Source organism: Neopelma chrysocephalum, unplaced genomic scaffold (genome assembly GCF_003984885.1).
Source record: "Neopelma chrysocephalum unplaced genomic scaffold, ASM398488v2 Primary Assembly neopelma1_85, whole genome shotgun sequence".
Lineage (NCBI taxonomy): Eukaryota > Metazoa > Chordata > Aves > Passeriformes > Pipridae > Neopelma > Neopelma chrysocephalum.
In genome coordinates, this window is record NW_020897747.1 from 2,110,383 (window position 1) to 2,132,299 (window position 21,917).

General features: G+C 37.0%; 1 protein-coding gene across 7 annotated transcripts in view; it reads right to left on the reverse strand.

Annotated features, from left to right (window-relative positions):
- The window catches only part of CFAP46 (cilia and flagella associated protein 46), a 61,388-nt gene that overhangs the window by 38,958 nt on the left and 513 nt on the right, over positions 1–21,917 (reverse strand). For 4 of the 7 annotated variants that reach the window (XR_003535674.1, XM_027692278.1, XM_027692281.1 and 1 more), the window contains exons 1-20: positions 21,318–21,709; positions 20,649–20,770; positions 19,671–19,802; positions 17,233–17,297; positions 16,582–16,746; positions 15,160–15,283; positions 14,936–15,030; positions 14,013–14,120; positions 13,027–13,126; positions 11,312–11,410; positions 10,023–10,213; positions 8,172–8,400; positions 7,040–7,160; positions 6,392–6,515; positions 5,367–5,497; positions 3,904–4,046; positions 3,238–3,371; positions 1,946–2,158; positions 855–1,068; positions 371–514 (exon numbers count right to left, since the gene is read on the reverse strand). Coding sequence is in view for 6 of the 7 variants with exons in the window: in XM_027692278.1 (XP_027548079.1) it covers positions 371–514; positions 855–1,068; positions 1,946–2,158; positions 3,238–3,371; positions 3,904–4,046; positions 5,367–5,497; positions 6,392–6,515; positions 7,040–7,160; positions 8,172–8,400; positions 10,023–10,213; positions 11,312–11,410; positions 13,027–13,126; positions 14,013–14,120; positions 14,936–15,030; positions 15,160–15,283; positions 16,582–16,746; positions 17,233–17,297; positions 19,671–19,802; positions 20,649–20,770; positions 21,318–21,369 (2,706 nt within the window). In the remaining variant the exon portion in view is untranslated. Of the gene's footprint in view, positions 1–370; positions 515–854; positions 1,069–1,945; positions 2,159–3,237; positions 3,372–3,903; positions 4,047–5,366; positions 5,498–6,391; positions 6,516–7,039; positions 7,161–8,171; positions 8,401–10,022; positions 10,214–11,311; positions 11,411–13,026; positions 13,127–14,012; positions 14,121–14,935; positions 15,031–15,159; positions 15,284–16,581; positions 16,747–17,232; positions 17,298–19,670; positions 19,803–20,648; positions 20,771–21,317; positions 21,710–21,917 lie in introns of those variants that run through there. The other 3 variants (XM_027692277.1, XM_027692276.1, XM_027692280.1) reach the window with 3 other exon arrangements.

The window sequence follows — 21,917 nt, forward strand, 5'->3', positions numbered from 1 at the left end:
GGCCATAGTAAATGTTGATATAAATATAGATGACTTTTCTTAAAATTTTTCATGTAGCCATTTTATTATTTTACACGTATGAATTCAAGATCTACTCTGCTCAACAGTCATCATATAACAAATACCACCATGGCAGCAAACAACAGAGGGTAGATTAAGAAATATAGACTCATTGCTATGCCTAATGTGAAAAATTTGCTATGTTCCATAAAGATTTATTGGAACTACAGCCAAAATTTATTTTCGCATTGTATTCAAATATACGAAAGAAATTATGCATTGATAATTTCAGTCATTATTAAATGAATATATGAGTTTAACTTTTCTTTGGAAAGTTTCGTTATTATGCAGGATTTCAGGTAACTCATACCTCATCCTGAGTCCCAAGATCGATCTGCTGCTGATTTAACTGCTTTGCTTTCACCCAGGTAGCAATGACCTGTTGTTGTGCAGCAACAGGGACGGTTCCCTTAGGTGTGGTTCCAGTCATCACACCTAGGGCAAATTCACAAATCTAAACACCAAGAAGAGAAAAAAAAGAAACCTGAAACACAGGAGAAATGTGGAAAGCTTCTTGTATGGAACATGCCAGCCATTAGTTATTTTAAAATTATTGCACATGCATCTCTAAGCCTGACAACATCTCCTTTAGGTGAGTTCACAAGGCAAATGGAAGTTAGAGCCCTGAGCCCCAAGCTGATAAGGAGCTCCAGTGTGCCCCTAAGGAGGATCTATGTGGCAGAACTGCAAAAGATGGTATCTTACTTTTTGCAGAAAATTCTACTACTGAATTTATAGGAATTGTAATGTGTGACAGCAGAACAAAAGGAACTATAAAAACAAGGGGGTTGTACCTCTAGGGCAGCTTGGACGTCAGAAAGTCCACTAGGATCTACTAAGAGAGACTGGGTGACATTTGCCTTTTCCTGTTTCTTTCCTACAGCTTTTCTGCCAGTGTCTACTGCTGTATCTTCTTGTTTCTCCTCAGCAGGTTTTGGCTCTGGAATCCAAGGAATAATAAGGCCCCGAGCCAAAGCGTTACATAACATCAGTAAAATCTCAGTACTTCTGTAGAAAAAAACAAAAATCAGAAGTGCACACTGCATCAGATCAAAGGCAGGAATAAAATTTATTGTTTTCAAGTAATAAGTATTACTTGAAAATCTAGTTTTTTCTTATAAAGCAAAATTATAGATGTTGCAAAAAAATCTGGCCATTGGAAAAGCAGTTTAAATTGTTAAAACTACAAAACCCACAATCAATTTTCATAGTTTACATCCATTTTTTAAGCTCTTTCTATAATTGAAGCTTCTCTTTCATCACAGAAAAAAAAACCCTAAAATTCATATTTATGTCAGACAAACATTAAAACATAACTTTTTATTAGCAAGGCTGCTATACATGAAAATAATAACTATTTTCTAAACAATTACCCTGAGCCAAACCCTTCACATGGACCCATTTGTTTCCGGTTATCATGCCAATCCACTGCTGAGCTCGAGTTTTTGGGGTTTTTTTTTGAGAAAACATGAACTGAATTACAACTAAAAGATTATTGCTGAGATATAAACTAACATAAGTATCAAAATTAATAAGCAGGTATTACCAGTCTTCACCTCTGCACAAACTGCAATTTAGGTTTTGTTACCCAGTACTGTTAAAAGAGACTCATTTGCTGCTGGTCCTTTCCCTGCCTAGTGCTGAGGTCACTGTCAACAATATACTAAAATTTCCAGGACTGTGTCCCACAGTCAGACTTTGACTGGAGCATCTCCTCTGCAATAGTCAATCATTTTGCCACTGCATTTACTACAGCACAGGATTTCTCTAATGAAAGCCATCAAGAAACATCTTTCACAGCACAAAGTGACTTATGCTGTTTGCAAAAATATTTCCTGTGTTTTAGAAAAAAAGAGCATGTTCATATCCAAACATCTAAATTTACCCATCGTATCCAACAGTCTTGATGGCTCCAAGGAGAGTCTGCAGATACTCAATGATTTCTCTCTGTCTTCCTGAAGAAATCAGATGTCTGTTGTAATTTAAGATATACACCACAGCATTGTGAACAATCCAGGCTTCATTCAGTTGTTCTCCTATTTCAGCTGCACGCTGGAAGTTTTCCATAGCATACTGAGATAAGCAATCTATCCATAAACTGTAAAATTAGTATAAAGAAGCTGTTATTCCAAACCTTCAACGCTAGAAGGAATTATACGGTAAGGTTAAATATGCAGTAGTACATCTCAACCAACTACAAGAACAAAAATTTAATTACTTTTCAGTTGCATTTATTAAGTCCTTGTCCACACAGAATGGCAATGGTTACAAAGTCACAAAGCCAAAAGCACAAACTGACACTGGGTATTACTATGTCCACAATGGTACAGGACACAAAGTGCTTTTTTTTCTATGGGTTTTTAATCTAATGGGTAAACTCAAAAAAAAGCTGCTAGCAAATTTTGGAACAGAATTCTCATCTTTGCCCCTTGGCTCTGATCAGTTTATAATTTTTCTTGTTTTTCTGAATATCTGCAAGCAGACAGTGTGAGAAACTTTACTTAATATTCAGACTGAACGAACAGACCCAGGGACACAACTCTGCCACCCTGCTCTCTCAGGACATGACCATTGCCACAACAAGACAAGCATCAGCACGAATGTGAACAGTAGAGAGTCAAAGTGTCATCTCAGAATTCTCCCTCCTCTTCTCCTTTGCAAGAAATAATTGTGTGAGATCAGAAAAAACCAATATTTGCTATATTCTACTCTCCCAGATTCATTTCAGCTGATTGGATGGAACAGACAAGATCTGCAAACTGAAATAATTCATTGTATGCATTCAGTACTACGAAATCATTGTAGTTACAGGAGCTATAAAGCAAGACAAAGAGTTTTTTGATTTGGGAAAACATTTTTAAATATAAAATTTAATTATCTAAATGTTGATATAGACAGATCTAATAGTTTTTAAGTTTGGAATACTAACTTCTAGTTCTAGAGAAGTAACCGCTAAATGAAAAAGAAAATCCACACTCCAGAATGAAAGCAAACAAAAGAAAAATTATTTCAAACTATTTTTTTAGAACCTTTTTCTTTTACCATGACTACCTACAAAAATGAAGAATATGGTGACAATGGATTTTACTAAGGAGAAACAGCTTCTGCAATTATCTGTGTCTGATAATAATGGTCTGTCAGAGTTCCTGGGTCTTGACACATATTAAGGAAAAGCACCTGTATGTTTTCCATTCTGGATCATTTTCCAAAAGATATGAAACATCTCCTGGATGATCCTGGTTTGTGTCTTCTGGAGGTACAGCATGATCATTCAGTTCAATTCCCTGCAATCTTAATAAATGAACAGTTGCCTGGAAAGACACAGAGAAATAAATTATCTACGGAGGTTATCACTGTGAAAACAGACTATGACTCAGTATAGAAGTTACCTCTCCAAAAATTAGAAAATACAAAATACTTTTTCAGATGTTGTACAGTTTTGTACAACTATATGAAATATAATACAAAATACTTCATAATCTTAAAATTGTCTACAGCCAATTTTACTAAATAATGACATTGAGAAAAAAAAACCTATTTTATGTATATAAATTTTTTTAATCATGCTGAGACTTTAGGGATCCAGAAATATAATGTCAAACATTTACAGTAGAATCTTTTTTACAAAAGTGTTATCATGACCTGCAGTGAAACTATTGCTATAGTTACGTTCACACAGTATTTTGACAAGATGCTTCATGAAACTACTTCATCCTCTAGTTCCTAGGGAGATAGAAAATAACTAAACTCATAATACGAGTGCTTTAAGATGTTTGCATAAAATTATACATAAAACAAAACTAAATGAAACAAATATGAATGACAGTTGTGTAATTTATTTACCTCTGCATTAATGAATCTTATTTCTGCTAGTATTCTGAGTGAATCTGTTTCTAAAGAGAAGGAATTAGCAGGTAGCAATGATTTTCCTGAGGTGTCACCTTGACCATTAACCATCATAGCTGCACCAGCTTTGCTCTTCCGTGCTAAAAATAAATAAATAACACCATTATTATTTTCATGCAAATCATTACCCTCAATTTACAATTTACAAATCCCCACACATTCTTAAATCCCCAAGGAAGAGTTAGCAAGAAAATACTTTAAATTCTTTCACATAATTAATTTTTCTCATTAGTACCATTTACTGCACTCAAAGCCTGTTCTTAGGCAGTGCTGAGACGTTGGTTACCTGTGGTTTTTGCTGCATTTGTGCATCAACTTCAATATTTACAGCAAATAACTTGCTCCAGTCATAAAATGCACACTGAAACTACATTAGTGTGAATAGACCCCATGGCCTCTAGGGAGTACTGAACGTTCTGTAGTGGCTGAAGTCTTCGTGTGTTTAAACCATGGACTGGGCTGACTTTCTGGTAACACACACATCAGTAAAGAGAAAATAAGCAGTATTTTTCTTTGGTTTAATAATAAAGAGAAAGGACTCAGTTATTTGAATATAAACATGGAGTTTGTAAGAACACACCAGTTTATATTGATGATGCTTTTGGTGCATGGTTGCCTTCAGTTTCTGGTAAGAACTTATTTTTTATCTTTAGTTTGGAAAAAGAGTTGAAAGATTAAACATGGCTAGTCTGGAAATGCAAAACTTGCGAAAGAAACAGGCAAATTCATGCCCTATTTTAAGCAGACATTGGAAGCAATCTAGAGAATAAAAGTGGAATAGGTTCAATTAACACTGGCTACTGAAAAAAGCTGCATTTCATCTGCACTTAAAGGTGAGTCAACTTTACCAGACACATGCAAAAGCCACCAAGCAGCTGGGGATTTAAAAGTGCTTTTGTCAAGCGAAGAACTCTTTTAACATGTGTGGCAGGTTTCCAGTAGACCCTCAAGGAATAAGGTACAATGTTGGATACCTCAGGGAACTGATGAATAAGGGAAAAAGGTAAAAATTATTACCATGTGAGCCTCATACAAAGTGACTGACAACCCATTTTTCTTCAGGTTCCTCAGGCACAGATAATAAGGACCTAGATGACCATTAGGGAATGTACTTGTTTTCTTAATACAGATAGATACATTTCATACAAGTGCTTTCCTGCAGCATTGGTGAAACATTTCTGAAGGCAGAGTATGGCTTCAACAAAAAATGTATTGACTGATTTCTAGATTTGGAAGTAGAAAGAATATTCCATGTATGCCAATAGACAGTGACAGACAAGGTGCTCATGGAACTTTGGGATTGGGAAGAAAGAAAACAGAAGTGTCTGACTCCTTCGAGTAGCTCCAGTAAATAAGGAAAAAGTTCCTCTTACAACATTCAAAATAAATTGTTCACTTACTTTTTTTAGGCTTTGATATCTTCCTAAACAAGTTATCTTCATACAAGAGGCAGAATCTACATGCTGCACGGCACACATCCCAGACTTCCTGTTTACGTGCAACTTTTGCCAAATCTGCCCAAAGTATAATTCTACCAAAGAAAGAACACAAAATTAATTTAAGTAAGATTATCTTTCGCAGTTCAGGATCGACAAAAAAATCATGTCAATAATGATGGTCATCAGGAAAAAACAAATCTACTCAAAATTAATAAACTGAAGTCTTCTTGTCAGTAGGAAAGATAACATTATTAATTTATTAATTAAAAAGAATCTCCTCAGCATATCAGGAGTGAGATAAAATTCTTGGTTTGGATGGTAACTATACTGAAATTTCAAATGTGTGTGACAACTCTAATGTTCTGTCTTAGAAAGTAAACTAAATACTTAAAAATAGATGTTGAGAATTTAAAAATACATCTTGAAAACAAGTTTGGGTTCAGAATATTTTAGAAAACAAAAGACTTTAAATTTCATCACAGGAATTTTTAGTGCAGCAATAAAGGAGACACCTCCTTTTAGATAAAGAATGACAAAATGACAATAGTCAAAATGGAACCTGACATTTTTCTGCAGGTTAATCTGACTTTCAGAACGTACAACTTAATCTTTTACCAAAAAGTTGTAGCATATGGTGTGGTACAAGGACCTAAAAGGACAGGACACTTCCAAATTTCAACTGTACATCAAGTACAAGCTTTATTCAACTCATCTTTCTTTGTGCTGAGCTTCTATCAACACACCAAGTGAGTTAGGTGCATGTGAGAGCAGATTAGGAACAGGGAAAGAACACAGTTCTGCACAGCATGGGAACATAACAGAGCTTGTCAGGAATTAAACATACACTTCAATACTTTTCCAGGGCTGATTCAATTAGTCAGCTTCTTCCAAGATACCACCCAGAAACTGAACCTCTGCAACAGAAACTTTCCCCTCAGACACTTCTACACAAGACAAAAGAGATACTTCTGGCCTGCAATAATTACCTCTCTCTGTCATTTTCATTTCTCAAGTGTTTGAAATGCTCATCAACTTTCCCCACACTCTTAGTGTGATGCTGGGCTTTTGCACAGAGGAAGCTTATTTGACTCGTACTTTTACCTGAGGAAACTTTTCAAAGAAACAAGAATTTAAAGTAGTTCTTAAATAAAAGAGATTAAAAAATCCACATGAAAGGCAAGCAATTTCATTCATAATTACTTGCTGAAACATTCAAAATCGAGTCCTTTTCTCATTCCTTCAAGCTTTCCCCAAACCAATCCACCAACATGAAAAGATCCATATCCCACCAGCACCTCCTCTGCTTTTTTCTAGATCTTCACATATAGTTGTCCCACCCAAAAACTGATCTATGTTTGTTTGACCCCAAATATTTCAAGTATTTCCAGCCCACTACAGCACAACAGGAAGGTTTAGACAAATATGGAGGTGAAAACAACACCTTTTCCAGTATCACAGTACAACTTTTAGATCCCTAAAGATATTGATAGGAACTGTGCCACAGAATTCAGCAGAAGTGTCACTTCACCTGCACTGCAACACTCTCTGTGTTGCATTAGATGCTGTGTCCAGCCTTTAAGAGTGGGCAAAGCAGACAAAGTGCAGTAACTTTCAGTCACAGAAATGAACTTTACCTTTAGCTTCATTTTCACTATCAAGGACTATTCGAAATGTATCAGGAGCCAATGCAAGACCTGCATTTACCAGAAGGGATCTCTTTTTCCTCACATCATCCTTTTGTTTTCCCCTTTTAGCCTATGTAAAGAAAAGAACTCATTGCTATAAGGCTCATTTTATATTCCAACCACACCTTATTTACTAAACCTAACAGAATGCAGATCATATAACTTGCTACTACCAAAAAAATACCTTTAGCAATTGTGTATCCTCATTTATCTTACACATCATTCTGCAGTATTATTGTCATTGAAAGTGACAATACTGTCACTTCTGTTTTGATATTCAATACACCAAGGACAATTTAATATGAAGTAATGTTCATGCTGCCCATGCAACCTTACAGTATATTCCTCAGTATATAACCTGTCATTATGTTATAACTTCTTAAACAAAGAACAGTATTTATTTACAAATCAACAGTAATACATCCATAGTGCAATAACAAGAAGTTGCTACAAAATATGAAAAAATTCCTGGTCTTCTCAGAATGAGTCCAAGTCAGAGGAGGTGTAAGCACTTTTTTTAAAGTAACACTTAAACAGAGTAAGCTTGCATGGAAAAGCATTGAAACCAGACAAAAAAAATCTGTTGCCAGCATGATTTTTGTTCAGGTGCTGAGGCAGCACAACAGAATTAGATGCAGTAACTCTTGACAATGACTACACTGTGACTTTACATTATATTATTTAGCAGCATTTGTAAGTGTCACATAATACTGATTTATCTTGAAGCCAGCCAGGATGTTTAGCTATTTGGACACTGCTCTCCTCATTAAATAAAACACTGTTTCATGCAATGAAACCCTAATCACTGACAATTGCTAATAAGCTTATTTTTTGCTGATATTTTTGCTAATTAACAACTCCCTCCCTCCCCAGAAGAAATAAGTTTTTAATGTAACTGGGAAAAAATCCTCTATCACAACCTTCAGGCTGTGAAGCAGCATGACCACCTCAATGGCAGTTTGCTCTAAGCAAGTCAATGTTGGCTCTTCTACTACCCAGTTCTACTGAACAGCTGGCTCTCCTCTGCTGGAATTGAATAAACAAATCTGTTCCAGCTACAGCCCTTGTTCGTTCTGATTACCTGTTCAATCATCACTCCTGCCCGGTCCTCCTGGCGCTCAGGTGCCTGGTACAGCACCGTGCACCAATGAACGCGGTTCAAAGCCAGTCTCAGATGTTCTTGGTACTGCCCACTGCTGTCCACCTGAAGAGCTTTTTGCAAATGTCCCACAGCAGCCTCCAGTCTATCCCCAACTTCTTCAATACGAGCTATTTCCATGTGAACTTGGCAACGCAACAACGTCAATGTGCTGAGGAACACAAATTTAAACTGTCAAAATGAGGCACACTAAAATTCTTAGACTTAAAACTCACAAAAAGGTGAAACTCAATAATTAAAAGCAACTATAGTATGAAAATTTATACTCCTTTTATAACTGATTTGTTTCTTTCATTTTCACTATCATGCTCACACCACTCCACGAAACCAGTATGTTTTCCCCAAAACCTGCACGTTCCCCAGCCTCAAGTACACTGGGCTCCCTATCCACCATCTGCCCCAGGAAGCTGTTCATGACAGCTCAGAGCTCCACATGCTACTTTAGATTATTTTCAGGGAGAAAAACAAAAAATCAGATAAATGAAAGCAATGTCATGAGAAAGAGACAAGGAGAAAGGTTTTCAAGCCTATCAAACATCTGCCACAGAACTCATGTATGGTCACAGCAGAGCCCATCTGACTGAGCAAGTCTGGCCCTTCTCCTGTAGGCCAAAGTAGCTACAATTAATGCTGCAATCCAACCGAAAATTAGGACAGGCAAATTAATAGGGGCAAGTGATTTCATTCAATCTCTAGTGACAGTACCACATCAGAGTTGAGGCTGAGTCAACTGGATTGCTAAGAATATACAGGTTAACAAAGGCCAAAACCCTGACCCCAAAAAACCTAACCTGCAAGCTTTTAGAGAAAAATGGTCATTGCTGACATTGAGTATAATTATCAAAGTTCCCTATGCTGATCTGGCACTCTTTATATGGGAAGCCTAAAAATGCTTGAATAACAGTACAGTAATACAATATACTGCTTTTATACAAGTGTGTTTCCACTTCTTCAGGCTTCTGTTTCCTCTTTATGCACCTAAAAAAATGACATTTTAGAAACACTGAAAATAGATTTCTCACCTTCCTCTGCAATACTTCCATCAGAAACCACCTGCCTTCCTGCTCAAGTGGCAGATTGTGTCAATTGTAACTCACTTCACTACAGGAGTTCTGATCTCTGCTCTTGGCAGTCAGCCTATGCACAGGTCCAAACTCAAATAAGTATCACATAGTAAGGTCTATTTGTTTGACGCAGTAAAAAAGGTGAAAATACTTAGGTGCTTAAGGTTAAGTACAGCATAGTAGCAAACAGAAGAACATACCTGAAAAAAATACTAGATTTTCTTAATACAGTAGCTTTTTCAATTAAAAAGTACCATGAAAGATGCAAAAGTAGTCTTGCTAGAAGTGTCTTATTTGATATGTAATACAGAAGCCATGATGCTTTTTTTAAAACTAATTCTTTAATTTTATGTTTTTAACCAAAAAATGTGATGTTAATACGAGAATCTAAACCACAGTCCAACACATGCACTCATACTGCAGCTTTGGAATTTTCTCACAAAATCCTGATTAACTAGAGTATTATTCAGTTCCTAAAGTATTTCAATATTTGCTGCAGGTCATTAAACAGTGTGAGATTTTGCCTGAAAGGAACCTGTATTTCAGTGATTAACAGGGAATTGTATGCAACATGCAGACCTGCATTTATTACAAGCGAATGGAAAATTTTCAAAGATGCTTATTATCAGAGAACTTGAGCTTTTTAATGAGTTTGAAGCTGAGACCTTCCAAAGAAACAAATAAAAAAGTGCACAGCATAGAAAATTACCTGTCAACCTCTTCAAGGGCATCAGCAACTGAGATCAAGGGCTTTCGCACGTGTTGGTGCAAGTTGTGCTGTAGCAGTGGCAAGCACAGATTCCACTGGGTTGCACAAACAACCTGAATCACATTGGGATCTCCCATCTGAACTGCACGTTTTAAGGTTAAGTCAAGATTTTTTATCAATTCCAGCTGACCCTGGCATAAACGAAAAATTAATTAGCATATATTGCATTTAATGAATACAACTTCTTACATGTTCCTCCAAATTTTAACCTTTGGCCTGTTTTTACTAGAAAACAGTCCCTCAGCCAGCAGACTTTGGAAACTTTTTTTTTAATAATTCCTTTAATAAAAGCTTATTTTGTAAATAGGTATCAATAACTAAGGAGTGTTTCTTTTAGGTACTTTTAGGCTGCCATTACATATTTCAGGTAGAAGTCTGTCAGCTATTCCCCTTCCTTATGATAAATAGAAATTGGTAATTGTGAATATTTGTGAATTCAGAAGGCTTAGCTTTTTGTTTTTCCATACTAAGGTACCAACGTCGCACAGGAGAGGAAAAAAAGAAATATTATGAACAGGATTTGCCACACTGTCAATTAAATTTGGTTAATTTAATTAAATCTAAAAGCAAATCCTTACCTACAGTAACAGACATTTGCCATTTATTATGTTATTTTTAGAGGTATGCAATTAAAAAATAAAACAAACAAAAAACCCTCTCCAGCTGCAGACACTGCAGCCCAAAATTTTAGAAATACCTAAATATCCTATTTTACATTTTGGCATTAGTTATGTTTCATATTATGAGGAATTACTGAACTTCTTCTTTTTTTCAAAAGGTGAATGGAATTTCTGCACTCCAAAATGAGCACAGCCACAGATAGGAGTAAGTTCATGCACTACCAGTTTTCATTAAACATATTCCTACTTCCCACTTTAGAAACTTTAGGTGACTCTAAGAGCTATTCTAAACTGCTCATTGTAGGCATTTCTCTAATCCCACTGACAACATTGATACTTAGGCTTCTACTTTTGATGGTCTGAATCATAACTGAGTCAACTAACCACAGAAATCTAAGAAAATCCTCCCCAGTGTAACAATTTATCAGGAATAAACTGTGGTTTATTTTTCCCTGTCTCTTTCTTGGTAGCCCAATTTAAAAGAATATAAAGTTTAAAAGAATTTCTGATCAGTATAATGTAATTAAGACACACAGTCAAATGCAATTTTCCACATTTAACAAATTAAAACATTTACTTTTCTCTCAAAGTTACTGCTAAAGAACATACCTCAACAACTCCTTTGGTGTAAGTCACAATTTTAGTGCCATTTTTTTTTCTTTTATATTCACATTCCAGGCATTCTATTTCAATAAGTTTCCCGGGCTCCTATGAAGTATTAATACACAAAATGCTAATTTTAATAATTAAAAGGAAATATGATAAAGATGAAACACATGAAATTACACCAACACAGCCCTGTACTTTCCTACTGAAAATCCCACTATACGAAATAATCAACTGAAACAATGCAAAGGAAGTAGAATTATTTGAACAGTAGTTTTTTTTTACTAAGCTGAGGCTGCAAAATAACTTTTAAGTGGTTCATTGCCAGAGTTTTCAGTAAGAAAACCAGTGTATACCTGCTTTTTCCTATACTGTAATTTGATTTCAGTTCTAGTAAGATCATAAAATCCCAGAGCTGCTTGAGTTGGGAGGACCTTAAAGCTCATCTCGTCCCACTCCCTGCCATGAGCAGAGACACCTTCCACTATCCCAGGTTGCTCCAAGCCCTGTTTGACCTGGCCTTGGACACTTCCAGGGATGGGGCAACCACAGCTTCTCTGAGCAACCTGTGCCAGGGCCTCATCACTCTCATAGGGAAGAATTTCTTCCCAGTATCTGATTTAAATCCACCCTCTTCCATTTGCTTAATAATGTTATTAAAAAGGTACATGCTTGGAATAAACAAGCACTAGTCAAGATAGAAAGGATTCAGCTTGATGGGTAGTGAAACATAAGCAAAAAAAGAGGCTAGACTTTCAACTCCTCAGGAAAGATCTGACTATTAAATCATAGAGCAGTAGGGAAATTCAGACAGCATCTCCATTCCTCAGTCATTACAATGTTATCAAATTGCTCAGCATGACCTGTGTTAATTTAACATCCCCATGATTGCAAAACAGACAAGACTGTGGAAAACTGAGATGAACCCAGAACTGTCCCAGTCATGGTGTGACAAACGCACAGAGATGGAATTCATGTTATGTCTGAGAAATTTGTCAGTGCTTGGCAAAAGCCAAGGAACTGGAACTTAGATCCAGATTTCTCTCACTCTGCTATGAAGGGGTTGCTGTCAAACCATGCTGGGCAATCTGAAGGTGGTTACTTAAAAACACACCAACTCCAAGGGAGAAGGTTAAAATAGAAGCAAGGTTTCTCTACTGCTGCCACACAACAGATACTTGCTACTACTGTCTACACAAATACTCAAATTAAATCCTAAATTTGATCTAGAGGATTTAAACGCATCTTCCAGTGGAATGCTATGGATTTGTATGTGATTTTAGACATGCAGGAAATGTTCAGAATAACAGGCCTGAATCAGATACCTGGAATAAAAAAAAATTCAGTGAGGATAAACTTACCAGTAGCTCAAAGTAGGATCATTAAATTAGAAATTTGAATTTAATTTCCAATCAAACTTTTGTGCAGGTAACATTTTAAAAACGTAAGCAAAAATCTACAGTTAGTATTTATTTGCCAAAATGACCTGCACTACATATCACCCTGGTCTACCTACATCCTACCTTCTGACCTTGCATCTTCTCTCTAGCTTAGGAATAGATCACTTACCCAAATAATTATTTATATTAATGAATATACAAATAATACACAGATGGACAGAAGATCCCAGAACCATCAGTACTGTTTACTAAATATAAATATCAAAGGGGTGTGTGTATGTAATCAAAAGTCCCCAAACCAGTGTAATTAATACTTACAATAATCCCAGCACTTTTCAAATCGAGGATACATTGAGATGCCAACTCGGTGCAGTTTACTTTCAAAGAAAAATGAGCTAATTCCAGAATCAAAGGAACCCTTCAAAAATTAAAAAACATCACTTCAGAGAATTTGATATTGCTCCTCCATGGAATTATAAAAACACTACTTGAAAGTAACTGTGCGATATATCTGAAAACCGTGAAGTCATCTGAATATTACAGAACATGTGACTGTGCTAGTAATGCTCACAGTAGTGAAGGAAAAGGGAAAAAGTTTAAAGCTGGCTACATGAAAAATACAAAAGTTCATCTGTTTATGATGAACATTTTTAATTAGCATACTCCTATGTAGTCTTGTACAAACAGTTCCTGAAGAAGACAAAAAATACAGAATTAAATGCATGCACAACAAAGATGGTGAAAGAACAAACTAAGATTGCAAGTAATTTTGGAAGTACAATGCAGTGAACTGGCACACAATGCAGTAAAATCCATCAGTCTGCTATGTAGGAACAAAGAAACAGACATACAGATGGAGACTGTGTTCTAGCTGTCTGAGACAGGAGAAGTAATAAGAGACCTGAATATTTGCCAGAGATGATTTACCATTTCAAGTAAAAATACAGTATTACTTCCATATGCAACATCTGTGATATAACTACTAGAATAGAGATCTCTATGTCAAACATGCTGAAGAACTGGGAAGGGCCTCAAGAAAAGCTAAAAATTAACTACAGTCTGAAAGCAGTTGTCAATTTTAAGGTCAATTTTAAGACCTTTGAAAAATCTCATTTTATTAACAAGAAATGGTTACGGAAAGATTTAATCATATTACACAAAGAGTTGTACGGAAGAAGATATTTAATCCTGGGTTCTTTAATAAAGTCTAATAGGGTTTTGTCTATTTTTAAGATGACCTACATGTTAAAGCAACACAAACTGTTGTAACCAACTTCCATGGGACTATGACAAGAAAAACTCACTTCACACTGAGAACAGATGCTGGAGGTACATTATATTGTTTCAAAAGCGCATATAAAGAATTCAGCTCTGCAATGGTGTCACTTGGAAACTTATTTGTGTCCCACTGCCTGCAACATATTAGGAACTGGGTCAAAATTTTTCATGAGAAATATTATTGCATTAAAATTTTGAAATAACTCTAACTTCAAATGGATAGCTTAGTCCAAGGGATCAGTAGGATACTTGGGTTTTCAAATATAAAAAAAAAGTTAGCAAAACCTACTTCAGTATGGCAAGTAAGTAACTCAGAGACAGCCAGATACAAAGCACTAAGAACATTCAAGCATAAGAATTAATATTTCACAGGGTAAATTTTATTCCAGAACAAAAAAACTGGTGTGCAAAACTCCTTTCTTATAATGTCAGTATAAATTAATGAACTGTTACTTAGAAAAGAATCAATGTTTCTAAAATGGGAAGATGTTGAGACATTGAAAAAAAAATTACATGAGATTTCGCTATGAAGTCTAATTTTCAAAATTGTTTTATGCCTTTAAAATTTAAAAATTTTAAAAAGCATTATGCTTCCTATCCTGTGATTTATGCATTATATTTCAGGTGTGATTTCTCCATCTTTACTTTCTTGCACATGACTTGTGTATGGAATGACAGTCTGTTGGATATTAATGGAATTCTTTCCCCTGAGATAATCTGCCCAACACACTACTCCCTACATCCCCAAAGAACTAGTTCACTTTTTAGCTGAGGCTGTTCTCCAGACAGGCCTGACAGTTACTACCCAAACTGTCATTGTAATTTTCCTTTTACGAAACTAATCTTTGCAGTAGATTTTTCTACTGGCACGTGGGATACCGGAACCTGAACCTGCCTCTATAATATGCAGCATCAAAGAACAACTGGAAGGATACAATTTCATACTTACAATTTTAACATCTGCATTTTATAAATAACTAAAAGATGGGTGGAATCTTGTATGTCCTTCTCTACCTCGGAAATATCCATCAGTTTGTGATACACCTATAAAATAACAATTTAATTATTGACTAAATAAGCAATAATAATTGAATAATCATTGACTAAGTGACTAATAAGTGAGAAACAACTCAACAGGGCTTACTGGGAGTTTAAAATATTTTTCAGCATTACCATTAGAGAAAATATTTGAGAGTATTTCTCTGGAACATTTTCCTTAATAAATACTGCTGCAGTAGATGAAAACTCTTTTGCTTCTTCCAGTTTTGAAGCATCGAGGAAGCATTCGAGTAAATTTCTGCAGATCAAATAAATGCTTGTATTAAATATTTTTTAACATTTTCTGAAAAAATTCTTATTTATATTTTTTCAACATGCTTTCTATTCAAGGTACCACTCCTAAATGCAGCACAAGCCATTAGCACTGACTCAGCACAAAAGAGATTCTCTAACTTCTACATTTTTGCTTCTCCCAGAGATATAGAGCTGTTAACACATATTTAGTGCAGATCATAAAAAGAATCTTGGAAAAGGAGGATTTTTTTGTGAAAACTTTTCTCCACAAGATATCTGAAATTAAAAGGAGCAACTATTTAAAATTGTAGGGGAATTTCTCTAAGATTCTCCCTTAACTACGGAAAGGCCAGTATGTCAAAGCCATCTAGCAAAAAAAATTATTCATATTGGAAACTGGAACTGGATTTTCAATACTTTATCTGATTTAACTGAAAAAGACCCTGTGATTCCATGAAATAAATTAACAACAAAAATGATGATCATAATAAAAATATTTTTTAAATAAATACAAATGTAAGAAAAATAAATGCAACCATTAGTTTTATAACACAAACACATTGTGTGCACTTGCTTGTTCTTATCAACACATCAGCAAGAGTATGTTTGGTATCAAAAAACTGCATGCATGGTATTCTACATGGTCCTTAGCATACCTCTTGGAATGTTTTTATTACTTAAATTTTTATTTCCCTCCAGTTTCAGCTTATAAAGAAAATGCTGCACAGCAATAAACCATCAGTCACAGACTAAAAAACTGGAAAAGATCAAAAAGAGAAAGGGAAAAACTATGGTAGAAGAGTAAGAGGAACTGGAAATGGTCTGTAGCATAGCAGACCAAAACATCTCCGAGAAAAGCCTGTGGGACCTTGAAAAATTACATGGACGCTCCTCATTCTGCACATAAAACTACCTCTCACAGGAGAGTAATCTCAAAGTTTATGCTCCAGCTTTGCTCAAGAAATGTGAGAATGGTAATACATTGATAGTGATACACCATTTATTTCCAATTATTATGAATGACTCAAACACTACATCCAAAATTACTGTGCTTCAAATCCGATCTAGGGCAAAGCCGTCTCTGCCACTAAAATTGTAACCTAAAATTAAATATTAAAATGAAGCATTTTCTATGTTGAGTACATTCATGTCTCTTTAAAAAGTTATGAATTAAGCTTTCCACAATAAATGTATCTGCAACATTACCAATTAAATACACTTTAATAAAGACTACCTCAGGTGGCAGCCACATGTCTAAGAGGACTACAGAATGCCCATATGAGAAAATACAATTAAACTTACATCATCAGTTCTGCTCTCCATTCATTGTCTTGCTCTTCAATTTGGTTTAATGCTGTAACAATCTGAGAAAGGCTGGGAATAAGGCACTTGCGGAATCCAGGCTTAAGGAATGGCCTCACAAGTTGCCAATAAAGAACTGAGGCATTATATATCAAAAAATAATATCTGAAAAATAAGAATAAAAAATTCAGTATTTCGTGGACTTGAATAAACATAAAATTAGTTTTTTAAGACACTCCTAAGAAGCAAAAATTGGAACTTTTCATTAGAGCCAATCCTGACCAATAACTGAGAAGACAAGTACAGCACAAGAATATGGTAACTCTTGCAACTACGCTCTACTCAATAATTAACCACTTAAAAATCAGCTAACATGGTGCTCTCACTCTACAGAGCATAAGTACAAAAGAGTAAGAAATGCTGAGATGTCTACCAGCCTTACACAGGATTATTCATCCTGTCCATTTAAGAGTTCAGTATTCTTGTGTTGTTACAGCAGTTAGAGAAGTTATGAAATGGAAGGAAAAATCTAGAGAAAAAACCCAAACAACACAACTCGAGGTTACCTACTGAAAACCTGAGACAAACAACTGAAAAACTAAATCAGTAACATTTCCTGGGATTTAGAGTTAACCCATCAGTAGGGCCTACCTTTTATCATGGCTGGCAAAATTTATTGCCTTCATAAAAAACAGCACAAACTTTTCAAACTCCTCCTAGAACAGAAAAAATAAAAGCTAATGCAATTTGAATACGGCTTTTATAAATAAGTACATTATTTTCCTATTTCATTATGTTCACATCTCATAAATTTTATTTTCAGACTAATCTCAACTAAAATATACTGCCATAGGAGGTTGCTGCCATAGAAACAGAATAACTAGAAACTGGTTGCATTGTCTGTTACTATGTTTTCCTGATTTCAAATTTTAAAACTGTATTTTCAGTTTATTTCATTTCTGTCAAACACTAATTATCAGGACTGAAATTTTCCAGAATTGCAAAGCTGCATACTTTTTAAGCTTTCAGCAAAGAAAGCCCAGAGACATGCAAGAGCAGATCTGGGGAGGGGGGGGAAATAGTATTGGTTTGTCCCATTAAAAAAACTGAGGTATTATTTTCTTCAAAACAGCTTCAACAAGTCACCTGAAACAGTATGTTGGGGTGCTCTCCTATGGGGAAAAGACTGAGAGAGCTGGGACTGCTGAGCCTCAAGAAGACAGCTCAGGAGAGATCTTGAGTCTGTAAAAATTCCGAAGGGAGGGTGTAAAGAAGATGGATGAGATAGTCAACAGGGATTTTTAAAAGTCTAGAAGGAAGTTTCAGTGGAAATGGCAAAGTGGAGGTGGAACTGGGTGAGCAGGAAAGGGATGACAGCAGAGGAGTTGAGAGTTTGAGAGTAATTAAACTCTCAAAGAGAGCTGGAACTGACTTACTGGGCTCTGGGATGGCATAAGAGGGGTACTGAGCAATTAATGGAAACTACATAGATAAAGAGAAAACCAGAAAAAAGAGCCTGAGATGAAATATATACTAAAATAGAGAAATTGCACTTGGCCCCTAAGAGCAAAAACATCTTAAATTTAAGAACATCTTATAATTAAGAACATAAGAATCTTAATCAACTAAGAAGGATTGCTTGAGTTGGAAACCAAAATAAGGACAAATTTATCTTCACTAAGTGAATCATGATTACTAGTCATACAGTAGGAGATGTTGCACCACTACTATTTTCATAAATTATCTCGAACACAGCAGTGAAAAAACTTTACAACTGATACAAAGTGTATCACTTTTCAAATGTGCATGAAGTTTCAAAGGGACCGTTGAACAGTTGTTCTGCCCATGTGCTCTGAGAAGAAACAAAGTGTAGATGACAGGGAAAAGATTCTAGCTCGAAAGTTAATTCAAACACATTATTCAAAGAAACTACTGCAACATCTGTAAAGGAAATTTGTGAACACAACACTAACTACGAGCTACAAAGATGGTGAAGGGCCTGGAGGAGAAGCCATAAGAGGAGCAGCTGAGGACACTTGGTCTGCTCAGCCTGGAGAAGAGGAGATTGAGGTCAGACTTTATCCCGGTCTGCAGCTTCCTCACAAAGGGCAGCAGAGGAGCAGCAGCAACCTCTGCTCCCTGTGAGCAGTGACAGGACCCAGGGAACTGCTGGAGCTGTGCCAGTGGAGGGTTAGGGTGGATCTCAGGGAAAGGTTCTTCCCCTCGAAGGTGGTTGGGCACTGAACAGGCTCCCCAGGGCCATGGTCAAGGCCCCAAGGCTGACAGAGCTCAAGAAGCATTTGGACAATGCTCTCAAGGATGGGGTGGGATTGTTGGGGTGTCCAGTGCAGGGCCAGGAGTTGGACTGGATGGTCCTTGTGGGTCCCCTCTCACTCAAGATATTCCATGATTCTAAACATCTGTTAACACCATTTTCAGTGGTCAGATACCATTAACAGATTATCAAAGCTGACTGACCATAGTACAAGGACGAGTGAAATACTGAAGACATTAAACAGATCCCACTCCATTTTAAAATCAGCCAGAGGTAAACACTTATGGACATGGTAAAAGCAACACACAGAAGCAGAAGTATCCTGCTGAGTTGCTACCACCTCCTACTACATAAAGCCACATCCAAAGTACTACATGGAAACACTACTGATGAGTGCTAGAAGCACACTGCCACAGAAAGCAACTCTGCAACCTCTCTCCTTTAGCCCTCCACTTCCCACAAGCCTGTGAAATGCTTCCTGAATAAAACTGGTAATCACTTTAAGAGTTAAAGTGATTCAGTCTGAAAGTATCACATATAAGTAAAAAGTGAAAAGGTTGACTTCAAAACAATCAACTGCTTGAAAACTTTTGCAAGCATTCCTTTTTATTGTCCTCCCCAAAATATCTGAAATATTAGTCAAATTCAGCTGGTTTTGTTTACTCACAAATTACTCAATATATTTTCCTTCTATTTTTCCCACAGTTCCGATTATCCTTGTGTATTTAAAATAGCTGAAAGCAATACATTAAAACCTAGGAATAAATACTTCTAAGAACTGGCTCAATATAAAGAAACCTTTACAATTTCTCACCAAATTATCTGTAGAGTGTAGAGCATGCAACTGGCCTTGGCACAAATAGGCTCTGCCAAGAAACTGGTTCACAGGAAATCTTGCTTTAAAATACATCCGTAGACAGTCACTGCTCATTTCTGGATATCCCATCTAAGACCCCAGAAAAAGCATTTTAATATTTAAGAAATGCAACAAACAATTAAGAACTGTTCGCTTTTAAAAATGCATGCCTAATCAAAGGGGAACATCCAGCTGCATACCAGTATGCAAGCAACATTACACAAAGATGCAGACTTGTACCAGATGTGGTACAAGCCCATTAAAATTTATTAAAATGTGAAGGCATATTTTTGTCATTTTTTATCAAAAGATAGCTTCCTTATTTAACAAAACTCCTCACTCAGTCTGAAACTGCTTACAGTAGTCAAAAAATGTCTCCTTTTTTAACACAATTGTTAATATAAAGACAAAATTCTTAACAAATTTTTTTTTTAAGTATGGATATTAGCTGGCAGGATTTTGTATGGATGTCAATTTTCAGACCACAGAATTTGATTGGATTGCAGCCTAGGGGAAAAAAAAAAGATTCATAATTAGAATGGTGTAGAATCTTCCTTCTTTTGGCTGGTAGGGTCTGTTCACAGACACATTTCCTTCAGTCATAACCAAACTGCTAACTTCAAGTTTTTCATAACAAGAAAAAACAGGCATGGCAAACTATTTTATATATGCTATGGTATACCTGCCATATTTTGGCCTAATTGAAAACTTCACAAACCACAGTTTGATGACTGACTATAAAAAAGTGATACTTCAGAGGCTGAGTTTTAAGGGAAAAAGCATGTTTAAACAATTGCTCTCCAAAACCAGAAGAGCATAATACTTCCCTCAAGTATTTCTGGGATTGTTTTTGAGGTAATAGGTTTAACAACTGTAAATACAGTATGTCATATACGTATTTTTATTCAATACAGATACATTGCCTAAATTACAAACCTGAAGTGCTTGTTCAGCACATAAAACATACAAGTCGGTGCTGAAGGTATCTGAGTCAAGTGCAGATTTTCCTTCACTGGCTGATTTGATCAACTCGTAAGCATTCTTCAAAGCCTGAACATCTGCAATACATAAGGAATAAAGAATTTATTCTTCAAGGTGGATTGACTGACTTGATTGCATTCAAATGCGCTATGTGATATCCTGTCTTTCCTTCACAGAAATAAATTAAGAATATTTAAGAAAAATAATATCAAACACATGTTGTTCAAAGTCAGACGTGATTCTAAGATGAAGCATTAATAAGTCTTTTGCTATTTAAAATCAGTAACTTTAGCACACCAGAAAGTGAACTACTTGGAATCCCTAGTTCACAATTCCGTAAACTCAGCAGTTTGCTTTCTGTTAGCACAGAAATCCTTAAAGCTGTTCTATGAAGTGAACTTGACCGGATGAACACTAGATCTTCTAGAAAGAACACTACAGCACTCACTTCTTTCAACAGCCAAGCAGCATGCTTAAAGCATTCGGAGAAAGAATGCTTTCTCCACATACACAGTTTAATTACAAAACAAATTAGGACCAAGCCGTTTTCGCGCTTGAAGTGTGACGTTTCCTTTACTTAAAGACGGGCACAAGGTGGCAGCCGCCGCCCGCCCGCCCGCTCACCTCGGCCGCGCTCTGCGGCGCGGAGCCGCTCCCTGACGGCCGCCTCCGCCATCGTGCCCGCCCGAGGCTTCACGCCGCGGGCGCGGGGCCTTTCCGAGGAGGAAAGCGCTGGCCCGGGCAGCCGAGGGGACCGCCCGCGAGCGGTGCCCGCCGGAGGGCCGCCCCCGGCCGCTCCAGCTCCCGGCTCCCACAACACACGAGTATCCCGGCAGCGCTCCCACAACACACGAGTATCCCGGCAGCGCTCCCACAACACACGAGTATCCCGGCAGCGCTCCCACAGCACACACGAGTATCCCAGCAGCGCTCCCACAGCACACACGCGTATCCCAGCAGCGCTCCCACAACACACGAGTATCCCGGCAGCGCTCCCACAGCACACACGAGTATCCCGGCAGCGCTCCCACAGCACGCGCGCGCACCTCCCGCCCCTCTGGCCTCGGTAGCCCCCGCGGCCCCGGGCCCAGGCGGGGAAGCTGAAGCCGGGCCTGCCCCGGTCCCGGTGCGGAACCACCGCGGAGGGCGCGGGCTGGGGCTCGCGGGTGACACCGGTAACGTCTGGTGGCTTCCTGGGGATGGAGGCAGCGCTAAGAAATGCTC